The following is a 21,658-nucleotide window of genomic DNA, read 5'->3' on the forward strand; positions in this document are numbered from 1 at the left end:
TTTTAATAGGGTTTTCCCGACTGGTATGAGCTTGTCTGGCCCAAGGTGGGGTTCACTCCCATTGGGAGGAAAGCTTTTGGCTTGTGTAGCTTCTGAAATACACAACGCTGCAATAAGACAGTGCTACAGCTGTGACTACACAATCCAAACAACGATCAAACTGAGAATTAAATCATACTTTATTGTAATGTGAGCTAAATATTTTATTTGCTTTCAGCCCTGTTACAAGTACACTCCTGTCAATCATTCCCCGCTGAAGTAATTAACATGTAAAAAAAGGTCATTTGATACACTTAAAGAAATAAATATGAGGTACAGTTTTGTTACGCTCAGATCATTATACATCAGTCTTTAAGACGCTCTCAGTGTCAACGTCATGATTATGTCATGGTGTTAGCTGGAGGCAAAACAGAGGAACATACTGGAGGTATGGAGGAATCACCTCAGAGTAGTAGGCCACACGATCAAGAGAAAATGTCACCTTGCTGTGTTGTTGGTGCCAGAATCAAAGTAGTAATGGCTCAAAATTGAAGTTTTATCTCATACTGGCTGCTACTGGCAGTCAAAAAAAAAAGATTAAATTAATATGAAGATCGGTTACAGATTCTGAACCACAGTGTCCTTGGCACAGGTGACAAATGTCTCTTCAGCAGATGAGATTGTTATTAAGCTCTAAGAACTAAAAACACATTCTTTAGATATTTTTAATCCCAAATCCTCCCACAGTAGCAGCTGGACTCTCCATCATCTGGTTTAAAACAGGTCGAATAACATTAACAATCAATTATTGATAATAATTAGTGCAATAAACAAGTGAAAACACATCAATAACAAAAAAACAAACAGGACATCTTTAATATCAACAGCAGGATTAGAGCCTACAAAATTGATTTTGATCACTATTTTCACAGATTCATATGTTATTCATATGCTATTTTACTAAAATTTTCAGGACAAACAGGACAGGATTTGGAACAATTGCTTGTAATTTGGTGCTATCCTGACTTTTTTGTCTGGTCACCTTAGTCTTGGTCAGCCTTTTCACTAACAATCACCGACTCTGGCTTAAATCCATAATTCACTGGGTTAGATGTTAAAATAATGAGGTTCTACAGGCTGTTTTCCTCTCACTTATCTTCTGGTCCAAGCGTGTGTGTACTGTGCTGCTGGATGCAACATAGTACATTGCCTGACACTCGTGCAGACCATTAAATTAGCAAGATAAAATGACAAACATCATCCAAAAAACAACCAATGATTGTACAGGTTGCGGTCCTGGAGAGTGAGTGACCATACATTTTAAGAGAAGCTTGCTTTTTCTTCAGCCAGTGTCAAGAAACAAGCCAACAAAACTTGCTAACTAGTTTTAGCTAACATGTTGAGGGAATTATTTTGCCACATAAGCGCCGCCCACAAAAAAAACATAATGTTAACCAACAGAAAAGGGGTCCACAGGTCATAGTAGCCCCAACAGAACAAAGACTCTATTGACCAATATGGAATTGACAAGTCCAACAGCTGTGTATGTGGCAAACTTAGAAGGCACTTCTATCTCTCTCCTCCTCCTGGCACTGTTGTCACTTTTTGGCACTCTGTACCAAGAATACAACACCTGCAGGCTCAAGGTCTTCACTACCTGACGAGTTCCCACTAATGCCACAACTCCCACAAGGAAGCGGGCAGCACTAAATGCCAGCGCATTTGCCGTGAGTGCAGGTAGGGGTACAGGTAATACCCCCTGGGGTTCAAAAGTCTGCCCCAGCTGCTCATTCACCCAGTATCCCACAGAGCACCCGGCCCCTACTCCTAGAATTGTGGTCGTATCCCCCCGTGTGGTGCTGTAATGGTCCAGCTCCGGGTACGTGTAGCTGAGGAAGAGGGGCAGTGACAACGCCACGATGGGGGAGATGCGGCTCGTGAGCTGGAAATGGTCGAAGGTTTCCCAATATGGGTAGGTCAAGAACATGAGGATGGCAGAGATTAAAGCGCCGCAGATCACATCCTGGAAGCAGAATGATGATTTATTTTTTAATCAGAAAGATTTGAAGTAGAAATTTATAATGTACTAAATCAGAAAATGTTATCACAGATTAAGGAAACATGCTATGTTGAAATGCCGCCAGCTTCTTCCATTCGTGTGAAGAATTCAGAAATTAGTACCAAATAATGTTATGTATGTGCCAAATGAGGTAGGGTATGTTTATGAAAGAAACTGCGTGTAAAATGATTAAATTTAGCAATATGTTAATGAAGTCTTGCAGGTGGTCACTGAACTCCAACTCCAGAGTGTGTATTTTTGAGGCGGTGGGCTTTTCTTGTTGGGATAACGGCCTTAGTTTCACTCCAATATTTTGAGTTTGGACTGCAGTACCCAGTTTTGAACGCTAGGTTGTTACACATGTAAGCAATAGTTCAAAAAACACTTTCCTGCTAAGAGTTAGATGAAAACACCGATACAACCCATGTCTGTACAGTAAGACTTCCACCAGCAGCCCGTTAGCTTAGCTTAGATAAAGTGTAAGATAAACACCTAGCCTTGCTCTGTTGGAAGAAAACAAAAAACAACTAGCAGTATCTCTACAGCTCACAAATAAATACGTTTGTTTCATCTGTAAAGGAAAAAAAATCATCAGGTTGTGATTTTTACAGGCTTTATGTGCCAAACTATTCCATGACCAGGTGCAGTAACCCGCAGTAAAACCACAACCTGTTCTTATTACTATTTCTTTTTTTCACAGATTTATCCTTTAGCTTTAGGTGCTGGTAGGTGGATTTTGTTACAGACAGAGACAGGCTAACTGTCTACCCCTGTTTCCAGCATTAATGCTGAGCTAAGCTAACCAGCTCCTAGCTTTAGCCTTATGTTTACAGGACAGAAATGAAATTATTGGTTTTCTTCTCAGTATTGGCCATGAGAAGCAGTAATTGACTTTTTTTTTGTTTTGCTCGGTGTTCCAATAGTTGAGCAAATTTGGTATCTCGGTCAACTTTTTCTTTGCCTGTGAAAGCAACCTATAGGGTCACATCTTAAGCTAGCTAATGTCAGCAAAACAGCAGCTAACTATCTAGTTTATGTAAGCAAAATGCTAGCTTACTAGCTAACTAATGATTGATGTAGATTAGCAACCTAGTTAGCTAGTATTAGCTAACTTCAGATGTGAACATATGTTGCTTTTACAAGTCCTCCAGCAAAATCTTCAAAATGTGTTTTTATTTTCAACACAGGTGAGCCGAGCACATTGCTAAGTCATTGCTAATAAAAGGGGCAGGATATAGGAAGGGTAATTATTGGTTATCATGTCTGCTAAAAAAAAAAATCTTTTCATGCAACCCTACAAGATATTTCTCAAAATGTCGAACAATTATTTTTTGTTTATTTATTTCAGTAAGGAGGATGCTCTAACTGTGATGAATGTGTACTTAAAAATAACCAATTTAATCAATTTAATGACTATTATGGTATCAAGATTTCTAAATGAAAGTAACCTAAAGGGCCTGCTGCATTAAAAGTCTTGGAGCAAAGCCTCAGCCAGACAGTTTAAACAGACACAGATATGAATTATGGATTCTGAGTTGAGCTTGAATGTTTTATGCTGTATTGTGTGTGTGTGTGTGTGTGTGTGTGTGTGTGTGTGTGTGTGTGTGTGGAGGCACTATCTTACCAAAACCGAGTGCATGCCAGTGTAGAGGCGGCTCAGACACACCAAGGATGACAACGTTACCGCAACCAGCAGTCCCACCTCAAACTGGAACTGAGACACAAACACACACTTAAATCACTAACCATCACAGACTGATCTGTACATACTGTACCTAAAACACAATGAAAAACACCACTCCCTGATTAGGGTGATAAAAGATGAAATCTGTGAAAGTAGAATGTTGTGTATCACGTGCACCTAACATTCCCAACATTCCCAACATTCCTCTGTGAAAACATAAGAATGGATGGCATTTGGTAGTGTTTTTTTTTTTTTTTTTTTACAATCTTAATTCCAAAAAAGTTGGAACATTGTGGAAAATGTAATAAAAACAGAATGCAATGATTTGCAATACTTTTAGATTTACAAGGACAAGCTCACCTGAAATGGACTGACACAAAGTGGAAAATTGTGCTTCTGGACTCCTGACTGTTGAGCAACTGAAGCAGTATATCAGGGAAAAATGGGAAAGAATTTTGTTTTCAAAACTTAAACAATTAGTACTTTTTTGGAAAATGTTGCAGGCATCAAATTGAGTATAAGAATAAATTAATAAATATCTTAAATATCTATTTATCTTGTCAAAGCACTGCATTCTGTTTTTATTTACATTTTACACAGCACCCAAAGTTATTAGGAATTTAGTTGTAGTTTTTTTTTCTTCCTCCTCTTTTTCCTGTTAGTTTGTGATCAAATCATCCATTCGTCTATCATCCTCATGGCGACGTGTAACTCCTCTCTGTGCCACTTATCCATTCTACCAGGTTGACAAACTGCCCGTCATTAAGTCACTGCTCCTTTATTCCTCTACTGTCTCTCCATCCTCCCTTCCCGCCCTCCTGTACCTATGACGGCAGGTTTTGTTCCCCCCTCCATTTCAATAACAGTGAGAAGAGAGGCCTTGTGTATTCATTCACCTCCTCCACCCTCCCCTCCTGTGCCCCCTCCTCTCCTCTCTGCCTTTTTTCCTGTGTCTTTTCCTGTCCTTTGCAGCTGGAAGCCTATTCACTGGTAGTTCATGAAGAGAGGGGTTTTTTGAATGGCCACAAAGGATGCTGGGGGACAGGAGGGGGTCACTCTGTGATTGACTGTTGTGACCTCTGACCTGCTCCGGGAACTGGGTGAGTTGCCCCGAGGCCTTGTGGCCATTCAGGAACTTCTGCAACAGCCTTCTACTCATCTGGAGCAATGCGTGCTCTTTTCTTTCAGGGGAATCCTGGAGGAATGTCAGGCCACAGTTCAGTGCTCTACTGTACAGGGGGCGTCCCAGGGTTGTTGAGATGATTTCTCTGACCTTGAGGACACCACTGCAAGAAACTGACAGCCAAGAGTTCAAATGACCTGGCCACAAATCAGGCAGCTGCAAAGGCCGTAAACGGCTAACTGAAGGATTTAGCAGTTCTTCATTAAAACAGTGCTTGATTAAGACAGCCTATGATTGAGCCACTGAGTGTTTTATTGACTTGGCAGTAGAGTGGGAGAGATAAAGAGGGGAAGAGTCAGGAGGAGGAGGAGGAGGAGGGAGATGGAGACATGGACTGACAGTCATTGACTCAGTCGAGTCCATCAGAAGACCAAACAGCAGCTCGACGGGTGTGGCTGATGGTGACTGATGGTGACTGCTGGCCCCACCCCTCCCTGCCCATTGTCCAACGGCTCAGTCAGGACTCGGTGATGGACAGCGGGGCCACTCCCTTCATCCCACTCAGCCACCAGTGAGATAGCTGCCATCCACAGGCTCCCAGTGCCTCAAATTGTAATGCATTTAATGGTTTGATTTGAGTGAAGCTGCTCATTTGGATCAACTAATTTAACTGGTGCCTCGCTAATCTTAAAGGGAATCCATCAAATTCAGAGGCGATGTAACAGCACTGCTAATGAGATACTTAGGGCCACAATTACAGTTCAATACCCGCTTAGCCTTCCGTGCTCTACTGAGGTACCAAAGTACATCATTTGCAGTCAGTAATGGCTGTAACCATTGACCATCACAGTTTCAGTAATAACAATTACTGATCAGGGCTACTATCAAGAGCCTTTATCATTTCAAGTGTTAATTTAAAAAGAAAAGTAGTTTTTACATCTTTATTTAATTAATACTTGTAATGCTGAAGACACTTGCAAATTGGAACAATAATGGCACTTTGTCTCCGTTATACCTAACAGCAGAGATGCCTCAACGGTCATAGGAGAGATAGTATATTTAGATTTTGAATGCAAGAGAAAATACAACAACCTATGCAAAATAGAAGCATGGAATTTTTTTTTCCAACTTTTGCAAGAGTTTGTGGAGCAAAACAAGACTAAAGCTGCACTTCCCACTGCACAATATAAAAAGATCTGTGAAGGTATTCTTGAAATATCACGTTCACAAGAATTGAACAGACATGAGGTTGAAGTGACCTCATGGACTTCATCCTCTGTGCTCAATAAATGTCTGTACAAAATTTAATGGAGAGCCATCCAATAGATATTTCAGTCTGGACCAAAGTGATGGATCGAGCAAAGGACCGACAGTGCCATTAATAAAGCCACAATGTTAGCATGGCCAATAATCTAACCTCAAAGATCTACTTATTAGCTTTTCTGGCCATATCTCAGTGCCTTCTTCAGTGCCCTGTCTTTGTTCAGGATTGTTTTTTTGTCATTGGATGTGACTGGTGTCCTTGATCATTTTTACCATCCACTGACTCCTCTTTGATGACTTTGACTGCTTTCCAGTCGATGCTGTGACCTGACCTGGACCTTAGCCAGCACCATTTGCTGATGAAGACTGTCAGATGCAGTTGAAAGCTTCTCACAGAGCATAATCATTTTAATGCACATGTCACAATTATTATGAGGTATTATACTGGTGAGTAAGTACTGCATCTCACGATTTCCATGAGTGCTTTGAGCTGGTTTATTGAATTTAATCAGGGCTATCAGCGATGCTCACCTGTATCCTGGAGGGAGCGCTTAATAAAAGTGTGAAGGAGATAGAGGTGGCCGCCATGGCGTGGGTGGAGGGCAGCCCGTACTCGGCATCAACACGCGTCTCCAGCTTGACTACAGGGGGTGAGTGAGGGCGAGGCAGCTTCAGCAAATCTTTCATCACCTGGCCGATGTACATCACCACCTGAGAGAGGAAAGAGAAGAAAGGGACATGTGTCTCTTAGAAACAGGAACCGACTGAATATGTTTTTTATCAAAATCAGATCACATACAAGGAATTTGCTATGGTATATTGGTGCATGTCAAAAAGTATGATAGAAAATTGCCAATAACATGAAAAACAAAAAATATTTAAAAAAAACAAACAAACATGGAAATGACTGCACTCAGTAGAGTGCAGATCTCTACCAGGCAACAGGTTGTGAAGCACCTACTGCAATGCCACTACAACCACCAGATGCAACAAGCAGAGATTTGCAAAGTTTTTTAATGTATCTCAGTTTTCTTTAAGATGCACAGAATAGTATAATGGAATTGTAACTGAGCATCCTGGGTTCACTAAACTATGTAAACTTAATAAGGAAACAACAAATTGGATGGCCGGGTAAAACTTGTCAATTTATACGTTATTTATGTAGGACATTTTGTTATTAATGCAGAAGATTGCAAGCAACCAGGTGACTTTACAGCCATTTAATAGATATAGAAATCTACGGCAATTTGTGGTGTGTGGCACAATGGTTAGCATTCTTCTTCTCCCAGCCTTTCTATGTGGAGTTTATTTTTTTCCCATGCCTGTGTGGATTTTGTTCACGAGCCCAAAATGTCACAATGAATTTGACCTAAACAGTCAATAAAATGACCAAGATGAATGTATGCAATTTTGGTCACACGTGATTCTAAATGAAGGATAAAATGTAGATAAAAAAATAAATAAATAGATTTTTCAAAAAATGTGAACCACCACAACCACAAGAGGTCCTGGAGCATGCAGTCATGAATATGCACTAAAAATATAATGCTGATGGGAGCAGTAATATGCAAGATTAGCTATGGACAGACAGCCCTGTGGGTCACTCACACATGCACACATACAACACGTTGCATCGCGTGAGCCCCCACCCCCCCCAAGCTTATGCCTATTGGTCAGGGAATTCGTAATTAAATTACTTACCATTATTATATTATGATGCGATATAAAAAATTAAAAAAATTACAATACATGTCAGATCTGCCATTTCTAGGAAAACTTCCTCTTAACCATCCATCAAGTTCAGTATCCATTATAAAACCCCTTTATAACAGGCCTATTCAAAAACCTTTTTTAAAAGGCCAAGGTTTGAAAAAAGTGCCAAATGGACTGGACGTTTACATTTCCTATGTCTGATCTGTAAAGTCAGGAATTTATATGAGTAAAACAGCTTGTTTTCTCCACTTTATTAGTTTTCACTTTTGGGAAAGTTCAGGAAAAAACAAAGCACCTTTGTAATCCTAGACTAGAAGTAGCTTGTTGTTTTACTAAACACAATGTCCCATTTAATATCCTTTTCATTTAGTTTGACTCTCATAAATATCTTCAGCTTTAACAGCCTGAGTTAAAACTTTTTAAAATAATAAGTGTCTCTGTGCTTAACAACATACAAAACCAATGAATGGACTAATTAGCCGACTAATAAAATGATGATCTTCTAATAAACAATACACACTCAAACACAGAATGTTAGCAGGGTATTTAAATAAATTCACAATGATACACTATTTTTCATATTTATAAATAATGCACACTGTCTTGCTTTCTGCTGATATATTTATTAAATAGACTTTTTGGGTCTGCAATACCTGATGAAGGTTGGTCAGAGGTCTATCTTTCATAAATACACCAGCAGAAAATGAGACAGTGAACAAGTTTCACTCATTGTCTTTGAGTTGATGCACCTCTGATGCATCTGTCACACATTCAGGTGTGCAGAGATTTTTTTCAATATTTATAAATCATCAAAGAGCTGGCCTAGATTACTGTATCTCTCTGTTGCAACAATGAACTTTAAAGAATGCAGAAAATTTAAAAAGTATTGTTGGATTCATATAATATAGATACAGTATATGAGCTATACCTGACAGGAAGACGTCTGCAGCATCCTTATAATGAGATATTGGTGAGGACTTCAGAAGAACGCTGCAGTGTGCTGGCCACACAAGCAAAAATTAGAGATGGAGGAAGATAATAATAAAATAATGAGTAGAGGAAGTAAAATCCTGATTAGGCTAGGCTCTAGAACTAACCACACTCTCACATAAATATTTAATCACATTTCCACTCGACAAAAAAAGAAAAAGGATGAAAAAGAGTGGAGTATAAAGTGCAGATGCTGCAGTGGTATGGTAACAAAATCTATTGTAAGAAACTGAGAATTTAAGAAGGCAGGCTTTGCTGACATAGCGTCTTCAGCATGCGGGGTCAGACGGAGGGCTCTTGACACAATGACACACTCAGTGCTAGGTGTGTGTGTGTGTGTGGTGTATAGGTATGAGTGTGTGTCCTGCCCAATGTGCTGCCTATTCTCTTTCATGAGATCCCCAGCGGCCCTCGGAGGGGCAGCCTGCTGCAGCTCCAGGTTTATTTAAAGCTCTGCCTTGTATATTTAATGAATGGCTGTCTTAGTGAGGAGCAGGGAGGCAGTGCACTGAGAGCAAGCAGGACACTAATGTGTGTGTTTAAGGCAGAGAATAGAGAGGTTGTTATTACCATTTCTACTGACACTGTAATCAGGAAATTCTTGTTACCATGGCAAATGAGATATAAAAGTACATCTACTGACCCGCTGTTAGTGCAGCAACTTGTAGATGCACAGAGACACACAGAAGGATGATAAAATGGCCAAAAATATGTGGACACCAGAACATTACACTCTCCGATTCCACAGACATTACGCTTATCAGATCAGGAGCACAGCCTTTGATTGGTCAACAGACTTAACCGACGGCATCACAGGATTGCCACTGCACAGAAGACATTCAGGGTTAAATCATAATGGATTTATTTTACCATGTCTTCAAAACAGAGAGACCATTCAAGGCTGGATTACAAAGGTTCTGAAAGGGATACGATCTCACAGGAGCAAACATTGTAGGCTCAAAGGTAACTTACTGTTAGCCTTTTCTGCTCAGCTTACTTCAGGGCTAAACCCCTTCACTTCTCCAGCAGCTGGGAAATAACAATTCTTGGTCTTAAGAAGCTGCCGCACACCCTGTAACCTATATTGTACATTAACTGCCAGACTGATAGCTTAGTGCTCACCTTTTACAAACCTTTTCATCTGCTCTGCTAGTAGCGCAATAACTCTCAGCCTGCCACTTGCTCTCCTTGCACACAACCAATTTGCACTTCCCTATTCCTTAAAGGAGCTATTTTTATAACAGCATGCTTTGATTTACTACTCGGGCATTGTGATGTTTCACTGTGGACAATGTCATATTGCAATTCAGTAGACATCACCCTATCTTAATAAGAATTAATAGGCTCTTATAACTTCCAAAAATTTTCCTGAAGAATGGAGGCACAGCTGGGATAAGACTGTGTATGCCATGTTCCAGTTCATGCCAAAGGAGTTGGATGAGGCTGAGGTTAAGGCTCAGTCCTCCCACTTCCACATTTCTCTAGGTACCTGACCTGTGAACACTGTCAGGTTGAAATATAAAGAGGGTCTTCCCCAAACTGTTGACACAAAGTTAGTAGCACACTGTTGTCTATAATGCCATCATATGCTGTGGCATAAAGATTTACATTAAGGTAATAGTTTTTTTGGGAAATGCACTCAGGCATTTTCTTGCCAAGAGTTAAATGAAAAGATTTTTGGGACTCTTAAATCTTAATTGCATTTAGTATAGAGCTGGAGCCAGCCCAGGTTTTAGCATAAAGACTGGGGGTAGGGGAAAATATCTAGCCAGTCTCTGTCCAAAGATAAAAAAATACACCTAACAGCATATCCAAAGCTCATTAGTACATTGGATCTTGTTTGTTTAATCTGTGCACAAACAGAAATGTCGCCAGATGTAGCAAGCCGGTAGCCACACTAATGGCTCTGAGGCGAGTTTGGCAAAGCAGTGCTTTGACCTATATGCTAATGTAAACATGCTAGCAGGCTCACAATGACAATGCTACCATTCTAATGTGTAGCAGGTATGTCATGTTCATCATCTTAGTGTAGTCCATTAACATGGTAACATTTGCTAATTAAAACTTAAAGTACAGCAGAGGTGGATGGGATTGTCATTTCTTTTTCAGGTATTTGTTCATAATCCAGCACACTGGACAGTTTTCAAACTATGATCTGATGGTGGCATTGCTAGACAGGTCAATTTCTTTTACTACTCTTTGCAGAACAGTTTATCTATCCTCACAGTTCTTTTGTGCAGCATCTCCATTGTTAGCCTGGCAATCTCACAAGGCTGCAGTAATGCCTGGCCAAGAAATAGTTACAGTAAGTCACACTGCTATAAAACCACCAACTGGCATTTTAATATTTTGGTTTGTGACCAGATTAAAGAAACAAGCTACCATGTGTGGTAATTAGTAAACTTTAGAAGTACTGGTAGGCATACTTTTTGAACTTTGGATAGAGTAAGGTTAGGAGTCGCCCCCTGCCTTCACCATGCCAAGGTAAGCTAAAACTGCACAATTTTAGAAATGTTAGTTTTTAATTTCAGATTCTACTGTACAAGTCATACTGTGCCATCTGACTGTCAAGTCACTATATGTGTAAAATAAATAATAGAAAATAAAATAAACATATAAAATTAGTTTGAAAGCTCCAAAGCAGGTGCAAGTTCAAAAATCAGGTCTGAAACAAGCTAAAATTGAACAGTGTACGACCAACTGAACGGCTTCCAGTCTCTAGCTCCATGGTCTCTAACTTGCAACTAAGGTGCTTAAACAACAGTAGAACAAAACTTCACCACTGGACATTGTAAGATAGAGACAAGAGAGTAACAAAAATGGGCATAAATGAACATTTCAACATAAGGTCTTGTTCTTAGATAATTCTTTTTTTTCCATTTCTCTCCTCTTTCTCTGGTCATGTCTGAACATAACGTTTATTATTTCATTATTTGCAAATACATACACCGTACTCACACACATGCATCCAGACAGAAGACCTAGTACTATTAAGTGGACAATAAACAGAGGCCAGACAATGGTAAACCCATTTAACACGTGTGACCCCATCCATTCAGCATGACTGTGTATTCATTAAACATACTGCACACACAACATGCAATGTGTTCCCCACTCGGCCCTCACACAATGAATGTGCCTACCAGCTCTAGTGCTTGCATGATGCGATACCCTCGCCCCACCCCCCGCACTCACCATCATCACAAACATTCAACTAGCTTCTCTAAAATGCCAGAGCCTTGTTGGTCTTCGTACGAGTCACATCAAAGGACTGACCCAGGCAGGGACAGTCTGGTCACATTAAGAGAAGAGTTAAGACAGGTCAAGACACACAAACAGACATACAGTTGTGCGAGAGTGTGTGTTTTCTCATGAATAAGTGTATTGATGGAAGCCAGTGCAGCTTTGGACTTTGATCTGTCAACATGTGGATCACAGTGAGTGTGTGTGTGTGTGTTTGTAGACACACAAAAGAGGAGCTATTGCACAGGTCAACATTTGTAAGAAGAAAACTCATAAAACGCTTGCTTCAACTTAATAAATAGGAGATTCAGTTACAAGTTCATATTTTAGTTATGCGCCAGAGCCGAGTGTACTGGAAATTAAAGTTATAATACAATATAATAGAATTACTGGTAATAATAAATTATACTGTTGGGTTACATACCCAGTGATATAATAATGATCTGTGTACACAAAACAGTAACCTTGAGTTTTTAAACAGAAAAGCCATTAGAAGTTTAACTGGCTGTAGAACTCATCAACAGCACATAATAGAGGTTGATTTGTAAAACGGGTATTTTGGGAGTCATTCTGCTACCAACTCTCTTAAACCAAGAAGTATTTTCTTGGTTTAATAAGAGCTCCAAGCCAATATGAGCCAATATGCCAAATCCCCACAGTATGATTCCTGCAATTTACTGAGATAGTCTACTAATGCAGCAGAATTTCTTCAGAGTCCAGTTTTAAAGTGGTGCTCAGGCTTTACAGGCCTGCTAATTGATTTACAATCCTCTCGTGTTCCTTTATACACTTTTATATTTTAGAATATTGCTTTTCCAGAGATTTGTTCAGTTTTTGTTTTTCTGAGGGGGCCTTCACTTATCCATTAATACAAAAAGATCATTTAATTATAGCAAATGTTTGTTATGAACAATGAGACTAAATGTGTAGTCATGTGTTGCTGTAATAATCAGACAAATTTGTTCCCGACTGGGAAAACTCACATGAACGCTCCCGTAAATTAGAACAACAACTCAAAAACTGGAAATTTTGGTCTTATGACCGGCAGGGACCAGATTTGAAGAGTTAAAATTAGAACCTTTACATATCACACACACAGCATGATTTTATCTACTGACTGTCACACAAACTGATCATCGTCACACCCAACTGGTGTTCAAAATTAGGTCATCACTTGTAATGTGCCTGCCTTTAGTCTCCTTTCACTAGTACAACACTTTATTAATCTCTGTCTAAATGTTTGTTAATCATTTTTCTGATAATCATCTTTGTAAATTTTTATTTTTATTAGTCTTTTTATTCACAGAACGCTTTCTGATGTCCAGCCTTCATCACTGATGGCCGATCCAGGAAGAGCAAAGGCCGTATCACGGAAAAAGTTTTGTCTCCTTGGAATAAAGTGAGTTCTTGTCATTACACTGTAAAAATAAAATTTGTTTTTACGTGGCCAGGCTGCCTTAAAATTTTAAGTTGGCTGACTTTAAAAAGACAAGTTGAGGTAATTTGGTGAGTCAAAACAGATAAACTTTTCTAGTCAAATAACCTTGATACTAATCCAGTTGTATTTGAGAAAACGTTATCAATAAGCTTAAGATATTAAATTGAACCAACAACTTTCTTTGCGGTTTTCATTCTTGTGAAAACAAGCGACCATGACTTATCTTAAAAGGTTATTAGAGACACAAAGCAATTTTCATCAAATGTGTTTTCCTCAAACAATAAAAAAGAATGGTCTCAGGAGAGTTCTATATATCCAGCAATCCACACTGAGAAGTCTGCTAATATACTTTGTTTCTTTAGACATGTAATTTAGTCAGCTGACTGAACTCTGTACAGAGCATTCATTCAACTCATCATTTCAAGTTGAAAGACTTTAAAGAGTTAGAGGAACTCATGTTCAAAAGTTCTGAGAATAAGTTTTATTAACTTGAATGAATAAAACTTGCATATTTACAATAAGTTAATGAGAAAAGATTCACATATTCTACTAAAGTCCTGTGTCATTTCTTTTGACAAATGAAATGATGAAAGATCATGTCTCATCACTATAATGAAAACTTTATATGCAGTTTCTTTCTAAACATTCTCCAGTTATCCACATCATAGTGTATGTCCTCTGTGTCATTATGTTAAAGTAAAACCAGAGATTATTGGTATTCCAAACAGCACAGTAGCTGTATGATTTGCATAACACTATGCTACAATAATACCATACAACACGGCAATGTAATTCATGACCATATGGTTAATGACAGTTATTGTTTTCTAAGTCAACCAAAGTCACACTGCAAGTAAAGGCAACACATAGTAGTGAAGGACACAAAGGTACATGTGTGTATGGTGTGTGTGTGTGTGTGTGTGTGTGTGTGTGTGTGTGTGTGTGTCATTCGTGGGCCTGTAATTTGTTTCCTCATGCATACAAGTCTTAATTTGCATGGGTGCACTTCAAACGTCGGCGTGAGTTGCCAGTTTTTTATGTGTGAAAGAGAGGAGAGAGAGTGCACAGCCCTCTGTGAACCTTGGATAACTCCGGCAGCACAATGGCAGGGTGCTGTTAAAAGTTAGAAGTGCAGGGTGAAGCGCCCCGAGGGCTGACAGACCAAATGGTCAGTCCAGAGAGAGAAAGCTCAGAGCACTGATGAGGCCAATAAAACACTCTGCTAGTGGACCAGGGGGAGGAGGACACAGACTAAAGCTGGTAATGTCTAACTAGAGGGAGGGCAATGAGCGTGTTTAGTGCAAGCATGTGTGTGTGTGTGTGTTGGTGTTTGTATGTGTTTGAGAGGAGTTCACACAGGGGCCTGCATGGTGCAGCCAGGATGCCAGAAGAATGGTATCTCTTTCCCCTAGGGGGCCAAACAAGGGGTTCAGACACAGGGCACTCACCAAGCGCTTGGGGCAGGGACACAAAGGGCACAAAAACACACTGTCAAACACACACAGTGCAGAAGTGAGGGGGTATGGCTGTCTGTGTCAGTAGAAGTGTCAAATACACTCTTTTTGGTATCACATGTGACATGTTTTCAGGGTCACAATGTGCTGGATTCTGTCAGAATAAACATCTAATGGGGAGATCCTTGCAGTCTTTTTCCCACTGATGTGTCCTCATGTGTGGCCTCTCACCATGTCAGGGGGCCCTGGTCAGGCTGGCCCCAGTGGCCTCCTGGCCCTGGGGATATATGGACATGGTGGTGTCAGAGACAGGTCAGTGGAGAGGGGGAGAGGGATGAAAGGAGGTTGAAAGGTGAAGAGAGGGAGATGAAGAGCAGAGAGAAGAGAGGTGGCATTGTGGAACGGACGGACATCAGATTAAAGACTTGTGTCTGCTGAGGTGGTCTGACTGACACATTCTCTGTCTCGCTGTGACTTACAGTCCACATGTTGACCAGGCGTCGGCACAGGAATGGGTCCAGGCTCCAGTGTATGCAGGGCAGGCAGGTGATGTAGAAGATTTCATGCCCCAGGCCTGCTGAGAGCAGGAAGAGGAAGTGCAACAGCCAGTTCCTCACCTCATACTGAGGCCTGCTGCAGCCCTGCATGCAATAAATACAAATAAAGACAAAATATGATGGGATCAGGTGACTACTGGAACAGTATCAGATCAGATTAGAGCTACCAGGCAACATTGGAGTCACACCATAATGTATGTACCTGACACCTTTTTTTTTGCAGCTTTTTTTTTACATTTCATCCTTTATACCAGCCAGCAAGTCAAAACTCCATTGGATTTATTTTATTCAACTGATTAAAAGTAGAGTTCGGATGATTTGAAGTGAGGTTATATGAGATAATTATCCAAAGTCAGTGTATTACCTACAGAAGACTGCTTGATATGCCACAAGTTGCTATGTACTAACTATGCAGTGTACTGCTGTGGACAGGGTTAGCAGCATGACAGATTTTAACCACTTAAAAATGCCCATCTAAACTGTACACTATGTTTAGAATATCTTCACTGCTTTACCTTACTAACAGACAGTCAAATATCAACAACTGTTCTGCAGGGTAAAATTACTGATTTTGCAAAAGGAGTCTAATTGAGAGGCAGACAGAGCAATATTTGCCTGACATAATGGTGGTTTCTGATCAGAAAATACTGTCTGATGACAAGGTAAGGTGGTGAAAATATTGTACATAAACCATATAATTAAACTGATGTATATTTTTTAAGTGGCTAAAATACTATTTTTCTGCTGTCCCTGTCTACAACAGTACAATGTGTAGCTTCCACACTGGTACTTTTCTCTCTTTCTCCAAACTGGGGACATGTCGTCCACCATCTACTGTAGGTAATACACTAACTATTGATAAATCCCTCATACAACCCCACTTGAAATCATCAAAACTATCCCTTTAAAAAAGGCACTGGACAAATACCAAGCACAATGTAGTAATGCATTTTCATTAAGTTATGGGACAACAGACAAATTGAAAAAAAAAAGTGGTCAGAAATTGATGCAGAGACTTTTTGTCTCCAGAATGCATCAACATCAGTACAACTGGTTGGCATCTTTCTTTAGATCCACCATGCATCCTAAATGCCGTCTTCTTCCAAACCCCTCATCTTCAGTTCGTAACACAGACTATGTTATAAATCTGTGCCTATGTCCAAGCCCAAGACAAGCGAACCCTGATGAACATGACATCATCAGGATACTTTTTCAGGCTTGAGAAAGTTCTTACAAAACCACAGAAGACAATATATGGTCAAACTGAGAGTTGTACTCCTGACGACTAAACTGGCCATCATGTTTGCCACAGAAAAAAGAGACAGGGGAGAATGTAAACATCAGACACAGCCTGTCTTTGTGCAGATGAAGATCTGGTGGTTGACAAGAGACACCCAGACAAACGAGAAAAGCCAGTCACTGTTTGTTTGCTTTACTATCCTAACATTTCTGAACAGCCTAAATTTAAAAGTTAGTTTAAATAAGTTATTCAGCCTCGTAAACCTATTGTATGTTCATCTTTTATGCTTCAAGAATCCAAAGGCAGTGCTCGAATATAATACAAACCAGAGCTCTAATAACAAAACATGTATTCATTTAAATTAGTCTAGTTTCGCCACCACAATGAATGTTTTGGGACTACTGTTAAGTAAAACTGGCTTTTAATGATCAATGCGCTTAATTATTGAGAAGTAAACGACTTACACCATCAGTATGTCCGTTCTCCTTATAGTTCGAATTCTTATCCTGGTGTTCCCATCTCCCCCTCAGCTGCCCACGTGGTTTGTCTGCGTGGACCGGGGCTGCGGTCCTGTGATGCGCGGCATCGACGAGGAATAGTCCGCACCGTCTTTGGAACCGGGCCACCAGCTGTGGGTCGTGCAGGTAAGCCAGGAGCTCCAGCATGTCAGCTGAATGAGACGTTAGTGTAGAAGCAGCTGATGTGGTGTCTGTGAGCGGGAGCGGTAAAGGAAGGTCAGGTGAGACACAGCTGCGTACAGGTGCGGCGGCTGTGAGCCACAGGTGTGCGCAGTGGGGCGGGGTTATAGGAGGGGGCTGAACGGCAGCGCAGGAGCAGCTTGTTTGTCCGACCTTTATTCTGGGATGGGTCACAACATCATTTATTGCATGTCCGCGATAGCAGGGTGTTTGCTGAGCTTCTTTACATTACAGAGAAGAGTCAGTGATGATAAAGTGACTATAAAGTAAGCCGGCAGCTTAATGGTCCAATACCAAACTGATATGGGGATCAGTTTTACTGTGAAACATTGCATTATACAGAAATATTATCAACTGATAGCACAGAGCAAAATAGCGTGCAGCCTGTCACTGCTCAGGAGTTTTGCAGTAAATGGTCATTACTTGGAACATGTTGAGCTCAAGTCTTATTTTTCCACAGCTATTTTCACATACTACTGGCTTAAAGACTTGATCGCCACGTTTCACAATTTTTCCAAACACTTTGAAAAACCTGTATCACATCTAAATATTCCTTTCAGCCCCCCCCAAAATAAAACTGCATGTGTTTGATAAAATAAGAAAGTCTATTATGATATTGGTTCTCCCTCATCATCATCATCATCATCATCATCATCATCATCATCGTCACCATGGTAATAAATCTTAACATCTCAAAACAGCAGTATTTAGGTCTTCCCTAGCTACCTAGAGTGATTTAAATGTATTCTACTTTATGTAAATGGTATGAATGGAACTTTCACTGAGAATTTGTATCTTCAGCTTGAAAAAAAATCTTGTATTGATTTGGAAAATAGTTCACCATATGATCAACTTCAGATTTAACTCCGACAGTACATTTCACGTGAAATGATTTAGTTGTTTAAAATAGTTATTCTGTGTAGCTGAGTCAAGAGTACAATTAAAGTAAGTAAAGATATTAAGTAAAGTAAAATATCAAGGGTAACATTTTATATTTTTTATATTACAATTTTGTTTTGTTTTACATTCGAAAACTGGTCACCATTCGCTTGTTTGAGAGATTTTGCAACACTGTTTTCCTATGAAACTCCAGCAGTGTTTTGCTAAACACAACAAAATAAACCTGACCCTCAATTGGCATGGGAATGAGTAGATAATGACTGAATTTTCATTTTTAGGTGAACTATCCCTTTAAGTGAGTTTTCTAAGCTTAGAAAAGGGGGTTTGGACAACATAAAATTGCTTTTTACAGTGTAGGTAGGCTACAACTACGAGCTTCTAAATACAGCAACATGCTGAGATGCCTGCAGCTTCCACTCAAAATGATTCTGACATGATTTATTGAACATACACACGCAGAACTTCCTTATCAAATCTTCTCTTTAATATTGATTAATGATACATTCAGCTGCCATACTCTTCCGTTCAGTCCCTTAGACAATGAGCAGACAAGACAAGTTTTCCTGCACATCGTGTGACTTTAGCAGCTCTTTGTTACAGGAAACAGTGAATTGACGCCCCCAGTTGACCAAATTAGCGCATCCTGTGGTCTGGCATGCTCTACGTAATTGGGATCGAGCATGGCTGTCATTGCTGCTGCGCACCCAGAGCACTGACAACAACAACAACAGACACACACACACACACACACACACACACAGTCTCTCTTTAACGGGACTTTAAGACGACACACCGCCTCCCCCTCTCTCTCTCTTCGCTCTGTGGGATGCTCGGACTCTCTCTGGATGGATGAGCCCTCCACCATTACATCATCTATTCCCACACAGCCCCACACCGAATGAGCGCTTTTTGACATTTCTCCGGGATCCCGGTGGTTTGGACGGAGCGGCAGACGCTGTGTGAGTGTGTGTCTGAGGATTATTACAACACATCAACAATGTCTGCTCTGCGGGGATGATGGCGTTTCAATGAACAGGGAGGAGAGGAGGGGGAGAGGAGGAGAGACGTGCACCGTCATCAGCATCTGTCCGCCAGCTCCCTTTGTGTTCACCGGAGAATGTGAATGGCGAAAGATGACATGGCAGAGGTAGATCTGGCATCAAACGGAGCGGAACCCCCCGGCGAGGCCTCCTCGGCGTTTCCTTACGAGGAGTACGAGTGTAAAATCTGCTACAATTATTTCGACCTTGACCGCCGGGCTCCGAAGATCCTCGAGTGCCTGCACACGTTCTGCGAGGAGTGTCTGAACACGCTTCACCTCCGGGAGGAGCGGCCATGGCGCATCAGCTGCCCCGTCTGTCGCCACCGCACTCCGGTGCCGGATTATCGGATACAAAACCTGCCCAACAACACCAAGGTGACGGAGGATTTCCCGCTCTACATCGACTCGGACCCCCTGCCTCAGGACGCTTTGCCGCCGTACCCTCCCCCGCTGCACCCGGCTCTCGTCGCCCTCCGCCGGGAGGAGGCGTCGGGGACGTCCAGCGCCAGCCAGGCGACCCCGTCCACCACCGTGTCCACGGCCACGACCCTCTCCCAGGACTCGGTGCGCTACGACAGCTGTCAGAGCTGCAAGAGGGTGGCGCTGACCACCGGCTGCGTGTGCGTGATCTTCTCCTTTCTGTCCATGCTGGTGCTGCTGTTCATGGGCCTGATCTTTGTGCACAGTCACAGCATTCCTCCCTCGCCCGCGGGACCCATCTGCTTGTCGGTAGCCAGCATCCTGGCCATGTTCTCGGTGGTCGTCACATGGCTCATCTGCTGGCTCAAATACAGACCGGATCATGAAACAGGCCGCTCATCCGCCACCAGTAACTCCCGGAGAAACGCCTGATGTGTCAGGCTGCTGCCTCTGACTGCTGATGGAGATATTGTAGACTACAGTGGCTGTGTGATTCTGTACATAATAACTGATCCTCCTGCTCCCTTTACTTTTTCTAGGAACCAATCTTGTCCAAAATGGCCTTTTATCAGTACAGCAAACACCTAAAGGCCTTCATGTTGTTTGGAGCAATAGGCCAACATGATCCTTGATAATCATTTCCTTAAGTTATTATGCACTTGAATTTACAGCAGGCCCAGCTGACTGGGTGTCTTGATGAGTGAACTTGTCCAAGACTTAGACCGCTGGGGCCTCATTTATAAAAATCTTTTTAGATCTGCACTTGAACTTAGTCTTAAGATAATTTCCAACAGTCTGCTTAAGGTTGATTCATTAAAGATACTGAGCGTAAAAACCTTGCTTAGGCATGTTCTAGGAAGAAAATTTGTTTCTTAAGCACCTGTGATCTATAAATCTCAAATAGGATGAGAAATATGTGATATGTTTACTATACTAAATCATAAATCAGATGTATGCTGCTTTGGATAAAAGCATCTGCTAAAGTAAAGACTGTAAGATTATGAGATTGTAAGATAAATTGACCAAGATATGTCATTAGAGATTCACAAAACACACTAAGTTGAAATGCAGGCTTCTCTGAAAACGACATTACAGCCGGCTGTTCTCCTTTGACATTTCCATTCTGGGCTGGAACGTCTGTTTACTTTACCCATTTGACATTTATTAGAGTTAAAAGTAATACCAAATGTTCACTGAATGAAGAAGTGTCTGTTTATGAGTCGTTAGAAATGGTTTATAAATTTTTAGAAGGAGTCGATGTTTAGAACGGTTAAATTGAGCGATATGTTAATGGAGTCTGGTAGGCAGTAAGACAGGTAGTCACTGAACTACAACTCCAGAGTGTGTATTTTCAGAGCAGTGGGCTTTTGTTTTCTTGATAACGGGCTTAACATTACATTTACAGACAACTGACAGTTATAAACAGCTGATCAACTTACAGTGTAGGACTCATCGTCATTTGTTATTGTCAAAGTAGAATGTTGTGCTCGTCTTGTGCTCCTGCGGTGTCCCTGCAGCCTGCCTGAGCTTCCTCAAGTCTGGGGAGGAGGGGCCGGGGATAAACAACTTTCTTCAACCATAGATCGTATCTTAAATAGGAATTTAACCTATTTGATATAGCATCAATGGCTCTTTCTTACTATTTGCACTCCAGTACTCAGTTTTGAGCACTAGGGTCTTACATATTGCTCCTTTAGCATAAAATTGACTGCCTTAGAATCAGTGATTTCCCCTTATATCATGCATTACAAATGAGGGTTTAGTCAGTATAACCATGGACCAAAAGAGAAAAGCAAACATTTTGGGGGCAAAGAACCCAGCACACAACCAGTAGGAAAATCACTTACGTCAAGTC

At 41.0% G+C, this 21,658-nt stretch overlaps 2 protein-coding genes across 2 annotated transcripts; one reads left to right on the plus strand and one right to left on the minus strand.

The window, feature by feature from the left end:
• Positions 1-690: 690 nt before the first annotated feature.
• On the minus strand, positions 691-17,447 carry sgpp2 (sphingosine-1-phosphate phosphatase 2). The gene is made up of 5 exons (XM_084717026.1): positions 17,208-17,447; positions 15,426-15,587; positions 6,640-6,819; positions 3,663-3,752; positions 691-2,002 (listed from the first exon to the last, which is right to left on the minus strand). Exons 1-5 carry the CDS (start codon positions 17,406-17,408, stop codon positions 1,457-1,459), a joined length of 1,179 nt encoding a protein of 392 aa, XP_084573152.1. The 5' UTR covers positions 17,409-17,447; the 3' UTR covers positions 691-1,456.
• A 1,129-nt stretch (positions 17,448-18,576) lies between these two features.
• Positions 18,577-21,210, plus strand: rnf228 (ring finger protein 228). The gene has a single exon (XM_084716354.1). The coding sequence runs from the start codon at positions 19,465-19,467 to the stop codon at positions 20,233-20,235; it is 771 nt and encodes a 256-aa protein (XP_084572480.1). The 5' UTR covers positions 18,577-19,464; the 3' UTR covers positions 20,236-21,210.
• The last annotated feature ends 448 nt before the right edge of the window (positions 21,211-21,658 follow it).

Source organism: Lutjanus erythropterus, chromosome 4 (assembly GCF_056507025.1).
Source record: "Lutjanus erythropterus isolate fLutEry1 chromosome 4, fLutEry1.hap2, whole genome shotgun sequence".
NCBI lineage: Eukaryota > Metazoa > Chordata > Actinopteri > Lutjaniformes > Lutjanidae > Lutjanus > Lutjanus erythropterus.